The sequence below is a fragment of the Equus quagga genome, chromosome 10, assembly GCF_021613505.1.
Source record: "Equus quagga isolate Etosha38 chromosome 10, UCLA_HA_Equagga_1.0, whole genome shotgun sequence".
NCBI classification, from domain to species: Eukaryota; Metazoa; Chordata; class Mammalia; order Perissodactyla; family Equidae; genus Equus; species Equus quagga.
Window position 1 is genome coordinate 83,433,614 of NC_060276.1, and position 17,211 is coordinate 83,450,824.

At 45.2% G+C, this 17,211-nt stretch overlaps 1 protein-coding gene across 1 annotated transcript; it reads left to right on the plus strand.

The window, feature by feature from the left end:
* The first annotated feature begins 12,326 nt into the window (after positions 1-12,326).
* On the plus strand, positions 12,327-16,786 carry PCSK1N (proprotein convertase subtilisin/kexin type 1 inhibitor). Its single transcript, XM_046674060.1, has 3 exons — positions 12,327-12,485; positions 15,557-16,029; positions 16,467-16,786. The coding sequence occupies exons 1-3, from the start codon at positions 12,372-12,374 to the stop codon at positions 16,660-16,662; spliced, it is 783 nt and encodes a 260-aa protein (XP_046530016.1). The 5' UTR covers positions 12,327-12,371; the 3' UTR covers positions 16,663-16,786.
* The last annotated feature ends 425 nt before the right edge of the window (positions 16,787-17,211 follow it).

Below are 17,211 nucleotides of genomic sequence, written 5' to 3' on the forward strand. Positions count from 1 at the left end.
GCACCTGCTTGTGAGGAATATGCATGCTCTGCTGTTTTTGTACCCTGGCTTATGCATAAACCTCCCTATTGTGATAAGGCAATAACTTCGCTCTTTAAGTTTTCTCAGGAATGCAACGACCTCTGGGAAAGAGCCTTATGGTGATATCCATCGCCAGTGACAGGAGAAAGAGATGATCTGGTGTCTCAATTTTACTACACTATATGCTCAACATTCTGAGACCCCCCCCCCTTTTCAGCCCCTTTCCCCCATATAACCGCCTCCAAATTTTTGTTTTTTAAGAAGATTCTTTGGGACATTAGTCTACCCTCTTCCCCCTTGCTAGAAAGCTGTAATAAAAAAACCCTTTCTCTCCTACCACCTTGCCTCTGGACTGTTGGCTTGTCTTTGTTACAAGTAGAAGACCCCTTTTGACAGTAACAAATTCACCTGGAAAATAAACCACAACCAAAACGTGCTCATGGCTCCTTTGGAGGTGTTCAAAAGGGCCTTGAGTCTTTGGTTCCTACTCATGTCCTACCTTAACAGTCTTTGTCATGATTGTGTCATTGGAGGTATGACACACAAGGGGATCATCTCAGCAAAGCCCTCAAAGTTACCCCATCAATGTTGGTTCAGTATCGAGGCCATTTTCTCTCTGCTATCGCAGCTAATATCATGAAGCATTTTGCCAACCTCCACTCCTCCTAAGACTATCTCAGGTGATGGCAAGCCGTATAGACATTCCTTCATTTGTTGTCCATTTTGATAAGGGTTCCTGGAGTGGCTTCAGATGAGTATGAAATTATCACCATAAAAGGCTAATTATCTTCCCTCTGAAAGGAGAGAGGAAAAATTTTGGCTGCAGGAAAACACAATTTGACATAAATGTACTCAAAAGAGGATTATTACATCTGATTTAAACAATAATTCAGGACCCTGACAATTACATCAAGGCATACTATTAAAATGTCAGCACTTCTTTTTTTTTCTAAACTTTTTATTAAGATTATGATAGTTTACAACCTTGTGAAATTTCAGTTGTACATTATTGTCAGTCATATTGTAGGTGCACCACTTCACCCTTTGTGCCCTCCCCCCACCCCCCCCCTTTCCCCGGTAACCACCGATCAGTTCACTTTGTTTCTATGTTTAACTTCCACCTATGAGTGGAGTCATACAGAGTTCGTCTTTCTCTGTCTGGCTTATTTCACTTAACATAATACCCTCAAGGTCCATCCGTGTTGTTGTGAATGGGACGATTTTATCCTTTTTATGACTGAGTAGTATTCCATTGTGTATATATACCATATCTTCTTTATCCAATCATCAGTTGATGGGCATTTAGGTTGCTTCCACATCTTGGCTATTGTAAATAATGCTGCAATGAACATAGGTGTGCATGGGACTTTAGGAATTGCTGATTTCAAGTTCTTTGGATAGATACCCAGTAGTGGGATGGCTGGGTCATAAGGTATTTCTATTTTTAATTTTTTGAGAAATCTCCATACTGTTTTCCATGGTGGCTGCACCAGTTTGCATTCCCACCAACAGTGTATGAGGGTTCCTTTTTCTCCACAACCTCTCCAACATTTGTCACTTTTTGCTTTGGATATTTTTGCCATTCTAACAGGTGTAAGGTGATATCTTAGTGTCGTTTTGATTTGCATTTCCCTGATGATTAGTGATGACGAGCATCTTTTCATGTGTCTATTGGCCATCCTTATATCTTCTTTGGAGAAATGTCTGGTCATGTCCCCTGCCCATTTTTTGATCGGGTTATTTGATTTTTTGTTGTTGAGTTGTGTGAGTTCTTTATATAGTATGGAGATTAACCCTTTGTTGGATATATGACTTGCAAATATTTTTTCCCAGTTGGTGGGTTGTTTTTTTGTTTCAATCCTGTTTTCCCTTGCCTTGAAGAAGCTCTTTAGTCTGATGAAGTCCCATTTGTTTATTCTTTCTATTGTTTCCCTCATCTGAGGAGTTATGGTGTCCGAAAAGATTCTTTTGAAACTGATGTCAAAGAGTGTACTGCCTATATTCTCTTCTAGAAGACTTATTGTTTCAGGTCTAATCTTTAGGTCTTTGATCCATTTTGAGTTTATTTTTGTGAATGGTGAAAAAGAATGGTTAATTTTCATTCTTTTACATGTGGCTGTCCAGTTTTCCCAGCACCATTTGTTGAAGAGACTTTCTTTTCTCCATTACAGGCCCTCAGCTCCTTTGTTGAAGATTAGTTGTCCATACAAATGTCAGCACTTCTTTTTTTTTTTTTATTTTTATTTTTATTTTTTTCCTTTTTCTCCCCAAAGCCCCCGGTACATAGTTGTATATTCTTCGTTGTGGGTTCCTCTAGTTGTGGTATGTGGGATGCTGCCTCAGCGTGGTTTGATGAGCAGTGCCATGTCCGCGCCCAGGATTCGAACCAACGAAACACTGGGCCGCCTGCAGCGGAGCGCGCAAACTTAACCACTCGGCCACGGGGCCAGCCCCAAATGTCAGCACTTCTTAATCTCCAAATACAGAAGTGAAGAGGAGGGTGTCTCCTTCGTGAAACAAGGTGACCTCTTTCTTTTAGATAGATAAAACAATCTCTTCCTGTGGATTTCTACCCTTTTTGTTCTAAGGCATCTCACAAATGAACAATCTTGTTCATGGCAAAAGTTTTCCAAAGTGGTTACTTCAATCCCCAAATTTCCTTGGTGAAATTATGCCAGTCAGAGAGATAAACATATGTGTTGACATTACAGTGAGAAAACATGAAGGAAGCAGGTGCTTGGCCTGGAAGAGGCACGGTTTTAGACTGAGAAGATCCCAGGAGAATTGCAGTGTTCCAGAAGGGTGGCGCTTGTGTGACTTGGTGTCTCCAGATTTTGGCCAAAAGCCAATCGTCACCAATTATGTGCCAGGAATAAAAAACTCTTCTGATTCTGGGCAGATGAAACTAAACAAAGCAATTCTCAGGGATACAAAAATAAGATTGAGGAAGAAATTCACATAAGCTGTTTTTCCAAATTTTTTTATTGTGGTGAAATAACATAAAATTTACCATCTTAACTGTTTGGTTTTTTTTAAAAGATTTTATTTTTTCCCTTTTTCTCCCCAAAGCCCCCCGGTACATAGTTGTATATTCTTCGTTGTGGGTCTTTCTAGTTGTGGCATGTGGGACGCTGCCTCAGCGTGGTTTGATGAGCAGTGCCACGTCCGTGCCCAGGATTCGAACCAACGAAACACTGGGCCGCCTGCAGCAGAGCGCACGAACTTAACCGCTCGGCCACGAGGCCAGCCCCCCATCTTAACTGTTTTTAAGTGTACAGTTCAGTGGTATTAAATACGTTCATAATGTTCAACTGTCACTACCATCCATCTCCGTAACTCTTTTCATCTTGTAAAACTGAAACTCTGTCCCCATTAAACAACGACTCCGCACTCCCCCTCCCCCAGCCCCTGGCACCCACCATTCTACTCTCTGCCCCTATGAATTGCACTACTCTAAAGTACTTCCTATAAATGGAATCGTAGAGTATTTGGGTTTTTTTTGTAACCGGCTTATTTCATTTTGGATAATGTCTTTCAAGTTTCATCCATGTTGTAATGTGTCAGAATTTCCTTCCTTTTTCAGGCTGAATGATATTCCATTGTACATATGGACCACATTTTGCTTATCCGTTCATCCACTGATGGACACTTGGGCTGCCTCCACGTTTTAGCTGTTGTGAATGATGCTGCTATGAACACGGTGTACGAATCTCTCTCTGAGCCCTGCTTCCACGTAAGGTTTTCTAATGGTGATTCAAGGCACGTTTGTCCAAAAGATACTGGTCTCAGGAGAAACTTCTGAACCCCTCAGCCCCCAGGGCCAGCTCAGTAAAGATGTATCAGGGTTATGCTCATTCTCTCTCTATAGACTTTTCCTTCTGTTGCAAAATAACGCTCAACTATGTAACTAAATGTAACACTCATACTATACAAGTAGAAAGACCATAGGAGCAGGTGGTAAAAGGCTAGAAAACAATTTTACCAAGCAACAATACATATCAGATCAGATAAACAAAGTCCCGGGCATCCTTATTCCTAGGAAAACAAACAAATCCAATGCCAAAGAGCCTCACTGGAATTGAAATGTCTATGTTCAATTCACTGTGAACTTACTCCCAGGTGACTTAACTAGCTGGAGACACGAGGGGTTTCAGATCCGTGCACTATTACTGAGTTGACGGTCACAGTCCAGGGCAGCTAGAGCTTCAGCTGAATCCCAGCGAAGCCTGCATTTGGTCAAAGACCATCAGGACACAGCTATAATCAAACTAAGATGGGTTTATTGGCTTGCGGCAATGAGGGAGACCATACACCATGGGGAACCACGGAGTATCTGAAAAAGGAGTGTTAGAAATGTTATTATTGGATTTGAGCTTATGTTAGGTGGTTTTTTAGTTTTCAGTGCACAAGTCTTACACTTAGTTCATTAAATTTATTTCTAAGTGTTCTTGTTCTTTCTGATGCTTTGGCAAATGGAATTGTTTTCTTAATTTCATTTTTGGATTGTTCATTGCTAGTGTAGAAATACAATTCAGTTTTGTAATATTGATCTTGTATCCTGAAACCTTGCAGGTCTTATTTATTAGCTGTAATGGTTTTGTTGTGGATTCCTTGAGATTGTCCGTGTACAAAATCATGTCATTTGCAAGCAGAAATAATTTCACTTCCGTCTTTCCAATATGGATGCTTTTTTCTTGCCTAATTGCCCTGGCCAGAACCTTCCGTACAACGTTGAAGAGAAGTGGTGAGAGGGAACATCCTTGTCTTGTTCCTGATCCTTGGGAGGAAAGCTTTTAGTCTTTCACCATTAAGTATAATGTTAGCTGTGGAGTTTCTGTCCTTTACTGAGATGATCGTGTGGTTCTTGTCCTTTATTCTATTGGCGTGGTCTAATACGTTAACAGATTTCAGATGTTAAGCCAACCTTACATTTCTGAGATAAATCCCTCTTGGTCATGGTATGTAATCCTTTTGATGTGTTGCTGGATTTGGTTTGCTAGGATTTTTTACAGAATTTCTGAGTCCATATTCATAAGAGATATCAGTCTGTAGTTTTCTAGCGATGTTTTTATCTGATTTTACTTTTGGCCTCATCAAATGAGTTGCAAAATGTTCTCTCCTCTTTTGTAAAAGTTTGTGAAGGATTGCTATTAATTCTTTAGATACTTGGTAGAATTCACCAGTGAAGACATCTCATCCTGAGCATCTCTGTGGGAAGTTTAAAAATTATTAATTGATTAATAATTAATTTAAATTATTATTAATTAATTTCAGTAGTACGCAGAAACTTTGCTCCAATATAGCTCTGTTCCTTCTCTCCTCCTTTTCCCTATTATTGTCAGGCAAATTACATCTTTATACTTTATAAGTGCATCAAAACAATTTCATAATTATTGCTTTATGCAGTTGTCTTTTAAATTAGATAACAGAGGAAAAGAGTTACAAAGTATGTGTTTACACTGTCCCGGATCTTTACCTGGGTAGTTACCTCTACCTGCGTTCTTTATTTCTTCATGTGGATTTGAGTTACCAGCTAGTGTCCTTTCAATTCAGCGTGCACGAACCCCTTTAGTATTTCTTGTGGGATAAGCCTGTTAGTGATGTTTTTGTTTACCTGGAAATGTATTCCCTTCTTCCTCATTTAAAAAATATTTTTGCTTGTGGTAAAATACACATAACGTGTAATTTCTCCTTCATTTTTAAAGGACATCTTTGCTGGATGTAGAGTTTGTGGTTGGTGGTCATTTTCTTTAAGCGCTTGGAACACGTCGTCTCACTGCCCCCGGTCTCTGTGGTTTCTGCTGAGAAGTCAGCTGTTAGTCTGGTGCTATCCTTGTATGTGATGAGTTATTTTTCTCATGTTGCTTTCAGGATTTTCTCTTTGTACTTTAGCTTTTGACAGTTTGACTATTATATGTAGAGATATGGATCTCCTTTAGTTTATCCAACTTGGTGTTTGTTGAGCTCTTGGATGGGTGGATTAATGTTATTCACCAAATTTGGGAAGTTTCTTGCCATTACTTCTTTTTTTCCAGTTCATACTTTTGTAATTCTTTCAGAGGTACATGAAAAATAATCTGAATTATATATCTCCTAAAGGATCTTATTTTGCCCTCATACTTTAATACTAGATTGACTGAGTACACAGTTTTAGCTTAAAAAATTCCCCTCATAGATTTTATGATATCGCACCATTGTGTTCTAGTACCCGTGTTGACTGAGAAAACTCTGATGCTTCTCTATTTTTTCAGGTGATCTATTTTATGTCTTTAGAAGCTTCTTCTTTACCCTTGGAGTTTTAAATTTCCCCAGGGTCAATCAATTAGTCAAATAGTACGTGCATACTTTATGTCGGTTACGGTGACAGGGGGATACAGCCATGAACACTACAGATGGCATCTCTGCTCTTATTTATAGAACTTCCATTCTAATGGGGGAAGGAGGAAGACAAGTAACAAATACATAAATACGGGTTTCAGTGAACACAGTAAAGGGAATGAACAGGGTCTAATGTGAGAGAGTAACGTCTGGAGGACGGGGCTGCTGTTTACATAAAGTGCTCAAGGGAGCAGCTGATGCTAAATAAGCATAGCATGTGCAAATGCACTAAGGAAGGAAAGATGCATATTGAATTTTCAACATCAATCTTTCATGGCCTTTAACTTTCCTCTTCCATTGTCTATCTCTTGGTCTTTGGATCCTCATATTTAAGACACTTCTTCAAAATTATCTTCCAGATTACTAATTCTGTCTTCAATTGTGTCCATTCTACATATTCAGCCCTGTGTCTGCTGATTGCTCTTTTCACAGCAGCTTCTTTTTCAAAAAACTATTTTTTTAGAAAAGTTTTAGGTTTACTGCAAAATTGAGAGGAAGATACAGAGATTTCCCACACATAGCCTCCTCTTATTTTGTGAGTGTAGTATCAATATTTAAGAAGTTTCCATATTTCTTCGGTTATCTTTGTTTCCTCTCATTTGTTCCTGTTCCATTTATTATTAGTCCTTCTGTTTTGTGCCATTGGTTTTTCTTGAATGAATTAATTCAATACTGTATGCGCACTTATTGAGCACCTGCTATATGCCGGGCGTGGGAATGCAATGGGGAAGAAATCAAAGACATTGTTCCCTAGAAACTTACGTTGTAGCTGGGGAAACTGTGTAAAGAAATATGGAGATAACCTTATGAAGGGAAGTGACAAGTACTATGATGGAAAATAAAGGAGACTACAGAGGACAGAGGCCTTTAAGTAGAGAGACCAGGGTAGCCTCTCTGAGGGGTGATGTCTAAACAAAGACCAGAATGAAATGAGGGAACAAGCCACGTGCAAAGCGAACAAGTCCAAAGCCCCTGAAGTTGTGAATATGCTCGGCATGTGTGAAGAACCGCAAGGAGGCCAGAGTGGTGAGAGCAGAGTGAGTGAGGGGGACAGTGGTAGGAAGTGAGGTTGGAGAGGTGACAGGGGCTAGGTCTCACAGGGCCTTGTGGACCATGGGCTTTATGTGGTACCATGGACTTTACCTTTTATTCTTATGGGAGCCAGGGGAAAGGTCTAAGTAGATAAGGGACATTACTTGAGTTAGAGTAGGATCCCTCTGGCAGCTATGAGGAAAAGAGACTGTGCGGGGGCACAAGAGGAAGCAGGGCGACTAGCGAGGAGGCTGCTGGAGGGGCCAAATGGCTGAGCGTGGTGCTGGCAGTGGAGGGGTGAGAAGGGGTTGGATTATGGATCTATTTTGAAGGTGGAGCCAACATGATTTCCTCAGAGACTAGATGTAGGAGTGAGAAAGGAGGAGTCAAGGGTGCTTCATGGTTTTTTTTTTTTGTTTTTTTTTTTACAGGTTTTATTTTTCCTTTTTCTCCCCAAAGCCCCCCGGTACATAGGTGTGTATTTTTAGTTGTGGGTCCTTCTAGTTGTGGCATGTGGGATGCTGCCCCAGTATGGCCTGATGAGTCATGCCATGTCGGCGCCCAGGATTCGATCCTGCGAAACACTGGGCCATCGAAGTGGAGCGCGCGAACCCAACCACTCGGCCACAGGGTCGGCGCCTGCTTCATGGTTTTTGACCTGAGAAGCTGGGTGAATGATAGACCATTTACTGAGGTGGGGGAAACTGAGGGAGGAGTAGGGTTATTTTTGGTGGAGGGGCAGGCCTTGGAGGCAGTAAATCAATAGGTCAATGTGGGGGAGGTTAACATCCAAGTGGAAATGTCGAGGAGGCAGTTGGAGTTCGAATCTGGAGAGGCCCAGGCTAGAGATACGAATGAGGGAGTAAAAGTGAATAAATGCTATTTGAAGGAAAGAGTGACAGAGAGCTCTGGAGGATCTCACACCGGCTATTAAATGTTCCAGTCTGAGGCAACACACGCCACTTCCACTGACAACTCATGGCTCCCCTCAGTCCTGAGGAAGTGCGATCCTACCACGTGCCACGGTCCTGGAAGGGAGGAAAACATACCGGCAAACAGCATGAATGACCACCACCGCGAGTCAGTGGACTTGTTTTTACTTCTGCAAAACTTCCCCACTCTCCCCCGGCTGTTTGAGTTGTGCTTCCCTTGGCTCTTTTTTCCGCATAGCTTGATTCCATCTGCAAGCTCTCTTCTAGAGAATCCCTCAGAATATCTAGTCCCCTGATGGCTTCCTTTCTTGAAAAGCATCACCGAAGATTTTCTTTTTGGTGTACTTTTGGAGTTGCTTTGGTGGGATTTGGGGAAGGAAGGAAGGTAGATTGTGTGCTCACCAGACCATTTTGCTACCCTCTCCCAGAAAGCTTAAAAATACAGCAAATCAGAATGTGGTACTGCTGTGCTCCAGCCTCACCAGCCTGCCTTCATTCACAGCCTTGACACGCCACGCTGCTTCTCACCTTTGACCATTTCCTTGCGCCTTCCCTCTGCCTGAAATGCTTCTCCCTTATACCCATCTCCCTGGGTATCTTCTCCTCGACTTTTAGCTCTAAGCATAGACACCCTTTCTCAGGGGGAATTTTCCCAGACCCCTTCCACTATGGGTGGTAGATCCTCTTGCCACTGGGACTTGATGACGCCAGTGTAGAGGCTTAATCTGGTTAAGTGCTGCCAGACAAGTGTCCAGAAAGCTGCTCAGACTCTCGCCAACAGTACATGAAGGTTCCTATACCCCCACATGCCTGCCAACACTTTGTGCGATTCAGTTTTCTAATTTTTGCCAATATGATGGGTCTAAAGTAATATTTCACTATTTTAAAAAGAATTTTACTCCTCTAATCATTAGTAGAATTGAGCGCGTCTTCATACGCCTTCATAACTCCATGGGTTTCCTCTTGCGTAACCCATCTGTTCCTATCCTTTGTCCAGTTTTCTTTGGGGTTCCTGTCTTTTTCTTGCTGATTTCCTAAAGTCCCCTTCATATTCTGGATGTTTAACCTCTTGTCACTTCACACATAGCAAATATCATTACCCAGCCTGTCATGTCTATTAACTTTGTGTGTGGGGTCTTTCGTTAGACAGAAACTGTAAATTTTGATGTGTACATTGTCATTAACATTCTTCCCTGTGGTTTGTGCTTTTGAAGTTTTGTTCAAGATGTCCTTCCCCATCCCTAGGTCACATGATATATTTTCTTCCTTTAATTTATAGTTTTTTCTTTTCCATTAAGGTCTTTAACCCATCTGGAGTTATTGTTTGTATATGGCGTGAGGTAAGGCTCCAGCTAATCTTCCTAACACCGTCTACCTTCTGGCTTGGGAACACATCCTAACATCTGGTAGATAAAGCCCACCTTCGTCACTCCTCTTTTTCAGAATTGATTTAGCCATTCACAGACCTTTCTTCTTTTATATAGATATTTATTTATTGAGATATAATTCACATCCCATAAAGTTCACCATTTTAAAATGCACGGTTCAAAGGTTTTTAGTATATTTACTAAGTTGTGCTGTCATCACCACTATCTAATACCAGAACATTTTTATCACCTCAAAAGGAAACCCTGTACCCATTAGTAGTCACTCCCCATGCCATTCCATTCCCTCAGGACCTGGCAACCACTCCTCAATTTTCTATCTCTACGGACTTGCCAGTTCTGGACATTTCACATAAATGGATTCGTGCAATGTGTGGCTTTTTGTGTCTGGCTTCTTTCACTTAGCATATTTTCAAGTTTTACCTATATTGCAGCATATGTTGTTGCTTCATTTCTTTTTACAGATGACAATATTCCGTTGTATGGATACACCTCATTTTGTCCATTCATTTATCAGTTGATGGACATTTGGGTTGTTTTTACTTTTTGGCTATTATGAAAAATACACAAGTTTTTGTGTGGACTCTTTATATACATTTACAAATAAGTTTTATTAATTTTCCTTAAAATATTCACCTTGGACTTAAGTTGAGATTATATTGAAATTATATATTAATTTGGAGATAATTGAAATCTTTATAATATGAAATAGTCTCATCCTAGAGCATGAAATGTGTCTTCATTTATTCAGATCATCTTTTATACCTTTTAATGAAGTTTTAACATTTTCTCTATAGAGGTCTTATTTATCCCATTTATATTAGTTTTCTATTGCTATGTAACAATATTACCACACACTTCTCAGTTTAAAAACAACATACTTACAATAACATTAACTCACAGTTTCTCTGGCTCAGGAGTCAGGGCAGGGCTTAACTGGGTTCTCTGCTTAGGGTCTCACAAAGCTGAAATGAAGGTGTTGACTAGGGCTGCAGTTTCATCTGAGGCTTGACTGGGGAAGGATCTGCTTCCAAGCTCACTGAAGTTCTTGGCAGAATTCAAGTCCTTGTGATTGCAGGACTGGGGGCTTCGATTTCTTGCTGGCTGTCAGCTGAAGGCCAACCTCAGCTCCTAGAGGCCACCCTCTATTTCTTGCTATGTGAGGTTCCTCAAAGTGGCCACTTATTTCATTAAAGCCAGAAAAGGAGTGGGAGTTGCTTCACAAGATGGTCGTTTCAATCTCATTTTTAACATAATTATGTACAGGCAGTCATGTACATCTGGTCACCTTTGGTCATGCACACACTCAAGGAGAAGGGATTACACAAGGATGTGAACACCAGAAGGCAAGGATCATGGGAGCCATCCTAAGTGTATGTCCATTACACCATCCCTGGGTATATAACCTTTAGGTCAATAAGGAGATGAGTATAAGAATTTTCATTGTAAAGTTGTTTGTAATACTGAGGAGATGGAGGCAGTTAGAATCAATGAATTAGATATACTCACAGCAACATAAATGGATCTTTCTTTTCTTCACTTTTAATTTATGCCATTACCATACTTTGTTTTAATTCCAAAAGGAAGATATCTTTATTTTTATCTGATTATAATAGTAATACATATTCATTGCAACAGAAAACGGAGAAAAATGTAAAGGAGAAAGTGATAAACCATCATTTTATCACCCCACCCAGAAATAACCACTAATGTTCCTTTCCCAACATTTTTTCCCCTATGGATACACAAATTTTAACAAAGTTTTGTTTCTTTTGATGTATCATTTTAACTGGCTTGAAATCCCTTCTGAAACAATATATGGGTAAAATCTATCTATGTATCTATCCACGAATCTATGGGAAAACTAGTCGATTCAGACAGTAAAAGACAGAGGCAGGAGGAGGGTTGCAGAGATAAAGGGAGAGGCAGATGGGAGAGGAAGACAGAGTGAGCTGTGGGCACACAAGGGCAGAAAGAGAGCCTTGGAGAGATGATGATACTGACAAAGAAACGAGAGGATAGAAAGGAGCATTTATTGAGCTCTACTGAATGTCACTGTTATTAAACCTTCAAAGCTTCTCTGAGGGGCAGTTACTGGTAATCCCTTTATGCAGGTGAGCGGCTGAACCTTAGAATGGTGAACTGACCTGTTCACGGTCACATCACCTGGATTGAACCCATCGCCCTGTAAAGGGCCTGGCCCATAGTAGACGATCTGTAACTGTTTATCCGATGAACAATGTCATATATCTCCTCTCTAAGGAGGGAAAGATGGGGACCGGGCCCCCATTTCACTCCTCCGAGTCAATTTTTTCTGCCTGTCTGCTAAGGCGACAGCAAGGTCTGTTGCCCCGGCAACTGCCCTCGGACTGCCATGGCAACCGCCATCGCAGGCTCTTGCTCTCCACCTTGCCCCTTAGGCATCTCCATGGCGACGGGCGGGACAGAGGGGTTGCGGGAGCTCGGATGCCGCGCCTGCGTAGAGTGCGGGAGGGGGTGGGCAGGGGAGGGCAGGGCTCCGCGGTGTGCGCAGCCGCAGAGCACCGCAGCTTTGCCCGCTAGCCCGAGCGCTGCGCATTTGCCAGCCAGTCCGCCCGTCCGGAGCCCGGCTCGCTGGGGCAGTATGGCGGGGTCGCCGCTGCTCCGCGGGCCGCGGGCCGGGGGCGTCGGCCTTTTGGTGCTGCTGCTGTTGGGCTTACTTCGGCCACCCCCCGCGCTCTGCGCTAGGCCAGTAAAGGTGCGACCCCGGTCGGGCACCGGGTGGGGGTCGGGGGGAGGATGCTACGGGCGAGGGTCCGTGCTCGGCTGCTGGCCCCTCATCCTCGCTGGGCCCAGCTCCCGGGACATGCAGAGAGATCGGCCAGGGTGGCCTGGGGTCCAGCCTCCAGTCCGCGTCCAGGCCATGCTGGGCTGGGTCTCTGGGTGTACGGGTTGCAGTGTCCGGAGCTCGGCCAGCAGCCACGCCCTGCCCATCCCTCCGCACTCGGCTCTGGGCTTGGCCTCGCCTCCCCGCCGCCAGTGGCGCTGTCCATGGGACTAGCGTGCTTTAAGGAAGGGAGTGTGTGCATCGGTATGTGTGCGCATGATGTGATGACAGGGGCATGAGGATGTTGGTGTCCTTGTAAGTGTGTGTCCTTTGGTGCGAGCGCTTCCTAGGGTCCATACAAAGGTGCCGTTGTTGGTCCGGGTGTGCAGTGTGTGTGATGCTGAGGATGCTTCTGTGTTTGACTTTTCTCAGCGACGTTCGTATGTGCGAATCCTATGGTGATGGCATGACCTATGGGCGTGTCTTTCTGTGTGTGTGATTTTGTTTTTGTTTGAGAAGGAGTGGTCTTTGCATCTCCGTGTGCACATCCCATTTTGGTTCAGTTGGACTGAGTGACTAGGATTTTGTATGTGTTCATGAGGCCATTTCTCCCTGTTTCTTTGTGGAGCTGTGTCATTGTGGGGAGAGGAGCCATGATGTCATTGTGCTGCGTTGTGTCTTGAAGGGTGGTGCGTGTCCTGGCATCTGGGTAGCTTGGCGATTGTAACTGCAGGAGCAGCCGTGGATGTGAACGTGTGCAGTTCCTTGCATGTGAATGTGGCAGGGTTGGGTTGCATATGTGACATCTCAAGGCATGTCAGTCCCTGTGAGTGTGTGATTCCCTGGGGGCTGAGGGCTAGTGGGCATCAAGGGCACTTGGAGCACATCCTCCTCTAACTCTTCAGGACGCTCTGCGTCAAGGATAGGGGATTTTTAAAATTATTAAATATTTTATATATATATATATATATGACGTAATAGATTTAACGTATATGTACGATGTAAGGAATAATGATAAAATAACCCCCATGTATACCCGCCACTCAATTTGACCAACAGTGGGAAGCCCCCGGGTGCCCCTCCCCACAGCAGCTCCTGTCCTCCATAATCATTATCCTGTCTTTTCTGTTCCTTGATCCTTTACTTTTTTTTGTAGCTTGTCACATATCTGTGTATCTCTAAACAATATCTTGTTTAGTTTTTCCTCGCAGAAATGGACTCAAACTGGGCATCTGGCTCCTGGTGGTCACTAGGGGTCACTAGGAAGTCATCAGGCTGTCTGGTGGTCTCGGGGAATCTGCAGTGGAATTCTGCAACTTGCGTGGGTTTTTTTGCTCTCCTTTGGCTGTGAGAGTCGTCTACACTGAAGTGTGTGGCTGTAATTCACTTATTTTTATTGCTGCATCATGTCATATCCTATGAGTATATCAGGAGTATATGAGTAGATCATGGTTTGTAGATGCCTTCTCAATACGTCCATAGATATTTGGATTATTTCCAGGCTTTTCTTTCTTTTTTTCCTTCTGTCCACTTTTATGCTATTGCAAACAGTGCTGCTGTAATTTTCCCTGAACTGTGTCCAGTAGTATATGTACACCAGCTACTCGGGGGTATAACACCCCAGGAGTGGGTCATAAAATGTCTTTTTAGACATTGCCGAATTGTTCTTCAAAGTTATTTTGGCAATTGAATTCCCACCAGCAATATATGAGAGTTTTTATTTTTTCCACATCCATGTCAACACTGGACATTATTAGACTTTCTGATTTTTGGCGATCTTCTGGATGTATAATGCATACTATCTCACTGGCATTTTAATTTGCATTTCCCTGATTACTAATGAGGTTCACTATTTTTTGTTCGTTTAGTAACTGTTTTTGTTTCCTTTTTTGTGAACCACTTGCTCATCAGTTTTGCCCATTTTTGTATCAGTTTGGTTTTTCCTTACTGCTTTCTAGGCCTTCTTCGTGTGTTGGTTACTAATCCGTCCCTGACTACTTGTATTGCAGGCATCTTCAACTCTGGTTTTACTTTTCATTCTTTTTATGGTGTCTTGGGATAAAAAGAAAGTCTTAATTGTAATGTAGTCAAATTTATTTGTCTTTTCCTTTCCATTGTTCCCAAATTTGGCTCGCTTGTTCCTGCAAGATTATTGCAGGAGTCGATCTTGCTCCCCTGCTCTGCAGTGCCCCCTCTGTCACGTGGCAAAAGCCAGTATGCGTGGATCAGTTTCTAAGCTCTGTTCAATCCTATTGCTTCCTTCTGCTGTGTGGAGTCTGCTGTTTAACTTGCCCGTTTAATTTTTAATTCTATTTAAATTATATTTCTAGATGTTCTCTATGTTTCTTTTTCAAATCTTCATGGTCATTTTTATGGTCTTTTGTTCCTTGCTCACACTTTTGATATCCTGTTATTTCTTTAAACTTACTGAAATCATTTCAAAACTGTCTGAACTGAGAATTAGTCACTGGATAATTCATTCTACAGATAGACTTGCACACGTGCCAAGTGGCACACGAACAAGGCTATCCATTCCGACATTATTTATAAGAATAGCAAAAGATTGGAAGCACCCTAAATGTTCATCAGTTGAAGACTGGTTAAATAAACCGTTGCACAACCATACAAAAGGGATTCAATGCCCAAGAAAGAAAGAAAAAGGGAGAGAGAAAGGATGCTGTAACGTACTGAGCTAGATATAGATTCCAAAAAGCAAGCTGCAAAACAGTCTGCTACCTTTTGGGTAAAAGAAGTGGACAATAGGAACCTATAAAATGCGAATATAGGTTCCTGTTGCCCACAAAGTTAATATAGAAAAATCTATAGCTGTCTTGGGCATCTCCAGAGGCCTTAGGGGTGTCTGGGGATATTTGAGGGGCCACGGTGCCTTTAGTGGCATCTGAGGATGTTTAATGAGGTCCACGGATCCCCCCGGGTTGCGGGTCCCTGGCTGGCCTGACGGATGTTGACGACACCTTTCTCCCCACCTCATCTTCCCGCAGGAGTCCCGCAGCCTGGGCGCAGCCTCGCCGCCCATGGCTGATGCTGGCGCTCCCCGCCGCTTCCGGCGGGCAGTGCCCCGGGGAGAGGCGGCGGGGGCCGTGCAGGAGCTGGCGCGGGCGCTGGCGCACCTGCTGGAGGCCGAAAGGCAGGAGCGGGCGCGGGCGGAGGCGCAGGAGGCCGAGGATCAGCAGGCGCGCGTCCTGGCGCAGCTGCTGCGCGTCTGGAGCACACCGCGCACCAGCGACGCGGCTCCGGGCCTGGAGGACGACCCCGACGCGCCCGCGGCGCAGCTCGCCCGCGCCCTGCTCCGCGCCCGCCTCGACCCTGCCGCCCTCGCAGCCCAACTGGTCCCCGCTCCTGTCCCAGCCGCGGCGCTCAGACCCCGGCCTCCGGTCTACGACGACGGCCCCACGGGCCCCGACGCCGAGGACGCTGGCGACGAGACGCCCGACGTGGACCCCGAGCTCCTGAGGTACCCGGGCGAGGGGTGGGCAGGGGGAGGGCGCCTGCATCCAGGGAAGAGGAGGGCGAGGGGCTGCGGGGGCCTGCTTCGCCAGGTGGAGGTGCGAACACCTAGGTCCTGGGACCCTGGGTGTGGGGGCAGAGATTCCTGGCTGGGGGGACAGAGGAGGACGTGGACTCTCGGTCCCGGGGAGGAGGCTAGGATGCCCGATTTCTGGGGAGAGGAGTGGGAGGCGAAGAAACTACAGTTTCTATAGGCGGGGATGGGATGGGAGGCGGGGACTTCTGTCTCCTGACCGCAAGGAGTTGGGGACGCCTGGGTGGGGAGGAGGCTGGAGATGGCCAGGTCCCCAGGCAGTATGGGGTTGCAGGGCCATCTGGGTCCTAGGGCCCGGGCGCTGATTCGCGGACACATCCTCTCCGCATTCCGCTCTGGCTCCCCCGCAGGTACTTGTTGGGGCGGATCCTTGCGGGAAGCGCGGACTCCGAGGCCGTGGCTGCCCCGCGCCGCCTCCGCCGCGCCGCGGACCAGGATTTAGGCCCTGAGGTGCCCCCTGAAGGCGTGCTGGGGGCCCTGCTGCGCGTGAAGCGTCTGGAGACCCCCGCGCCCCAGGCGCCGGCGCGCCGCATTTTGCCGCCTTGAGCACCGCCTGTATCCTACGCGCCCAGGACCACCCCTCCCCCGACACCCCGACTGCTCCCCGCCAGCCGCAGTTGCTGCCCTTGAACCCCAAGATCCCCACCCCTGGCCCCACAATAAATACGATCTGAAGCAGCTATGTGCTTGTCTGTGTGAGTGGCAGTTTCTAGGGAGCTAATGGCTTGGGTGGTGATGGCCACCCTCAGAGAAGGGCAGAGGGACCCCTGCCCTGGGCCCCTCACTTTAGAGACTCCCCCCCCCCCCAGTCTATGCCTCTCCTCATTGTCCGTATAGACAATGGCAGTGCCCACCCAGATCCTGTGCCCCACTTTTGGGTGGGCCTCACTGGGGTGTGGGGAGCCCAGAAGGCTTTGAGGCCACTTTTCAAGACCTGCAGCAGCATCTTCCGAGGGTGCCTCCTCCTGAGGACCAAGGGGTGGCTGTTTGTGAGGCATGCGAGTAGAGCTTGGGCTGAGCTGGCTGGCACGGGACACACGAGCGCCTCCTAATATCGGGATGGGCTGCGGGCCGGGGGGGGGGGGGGGGGGGGGG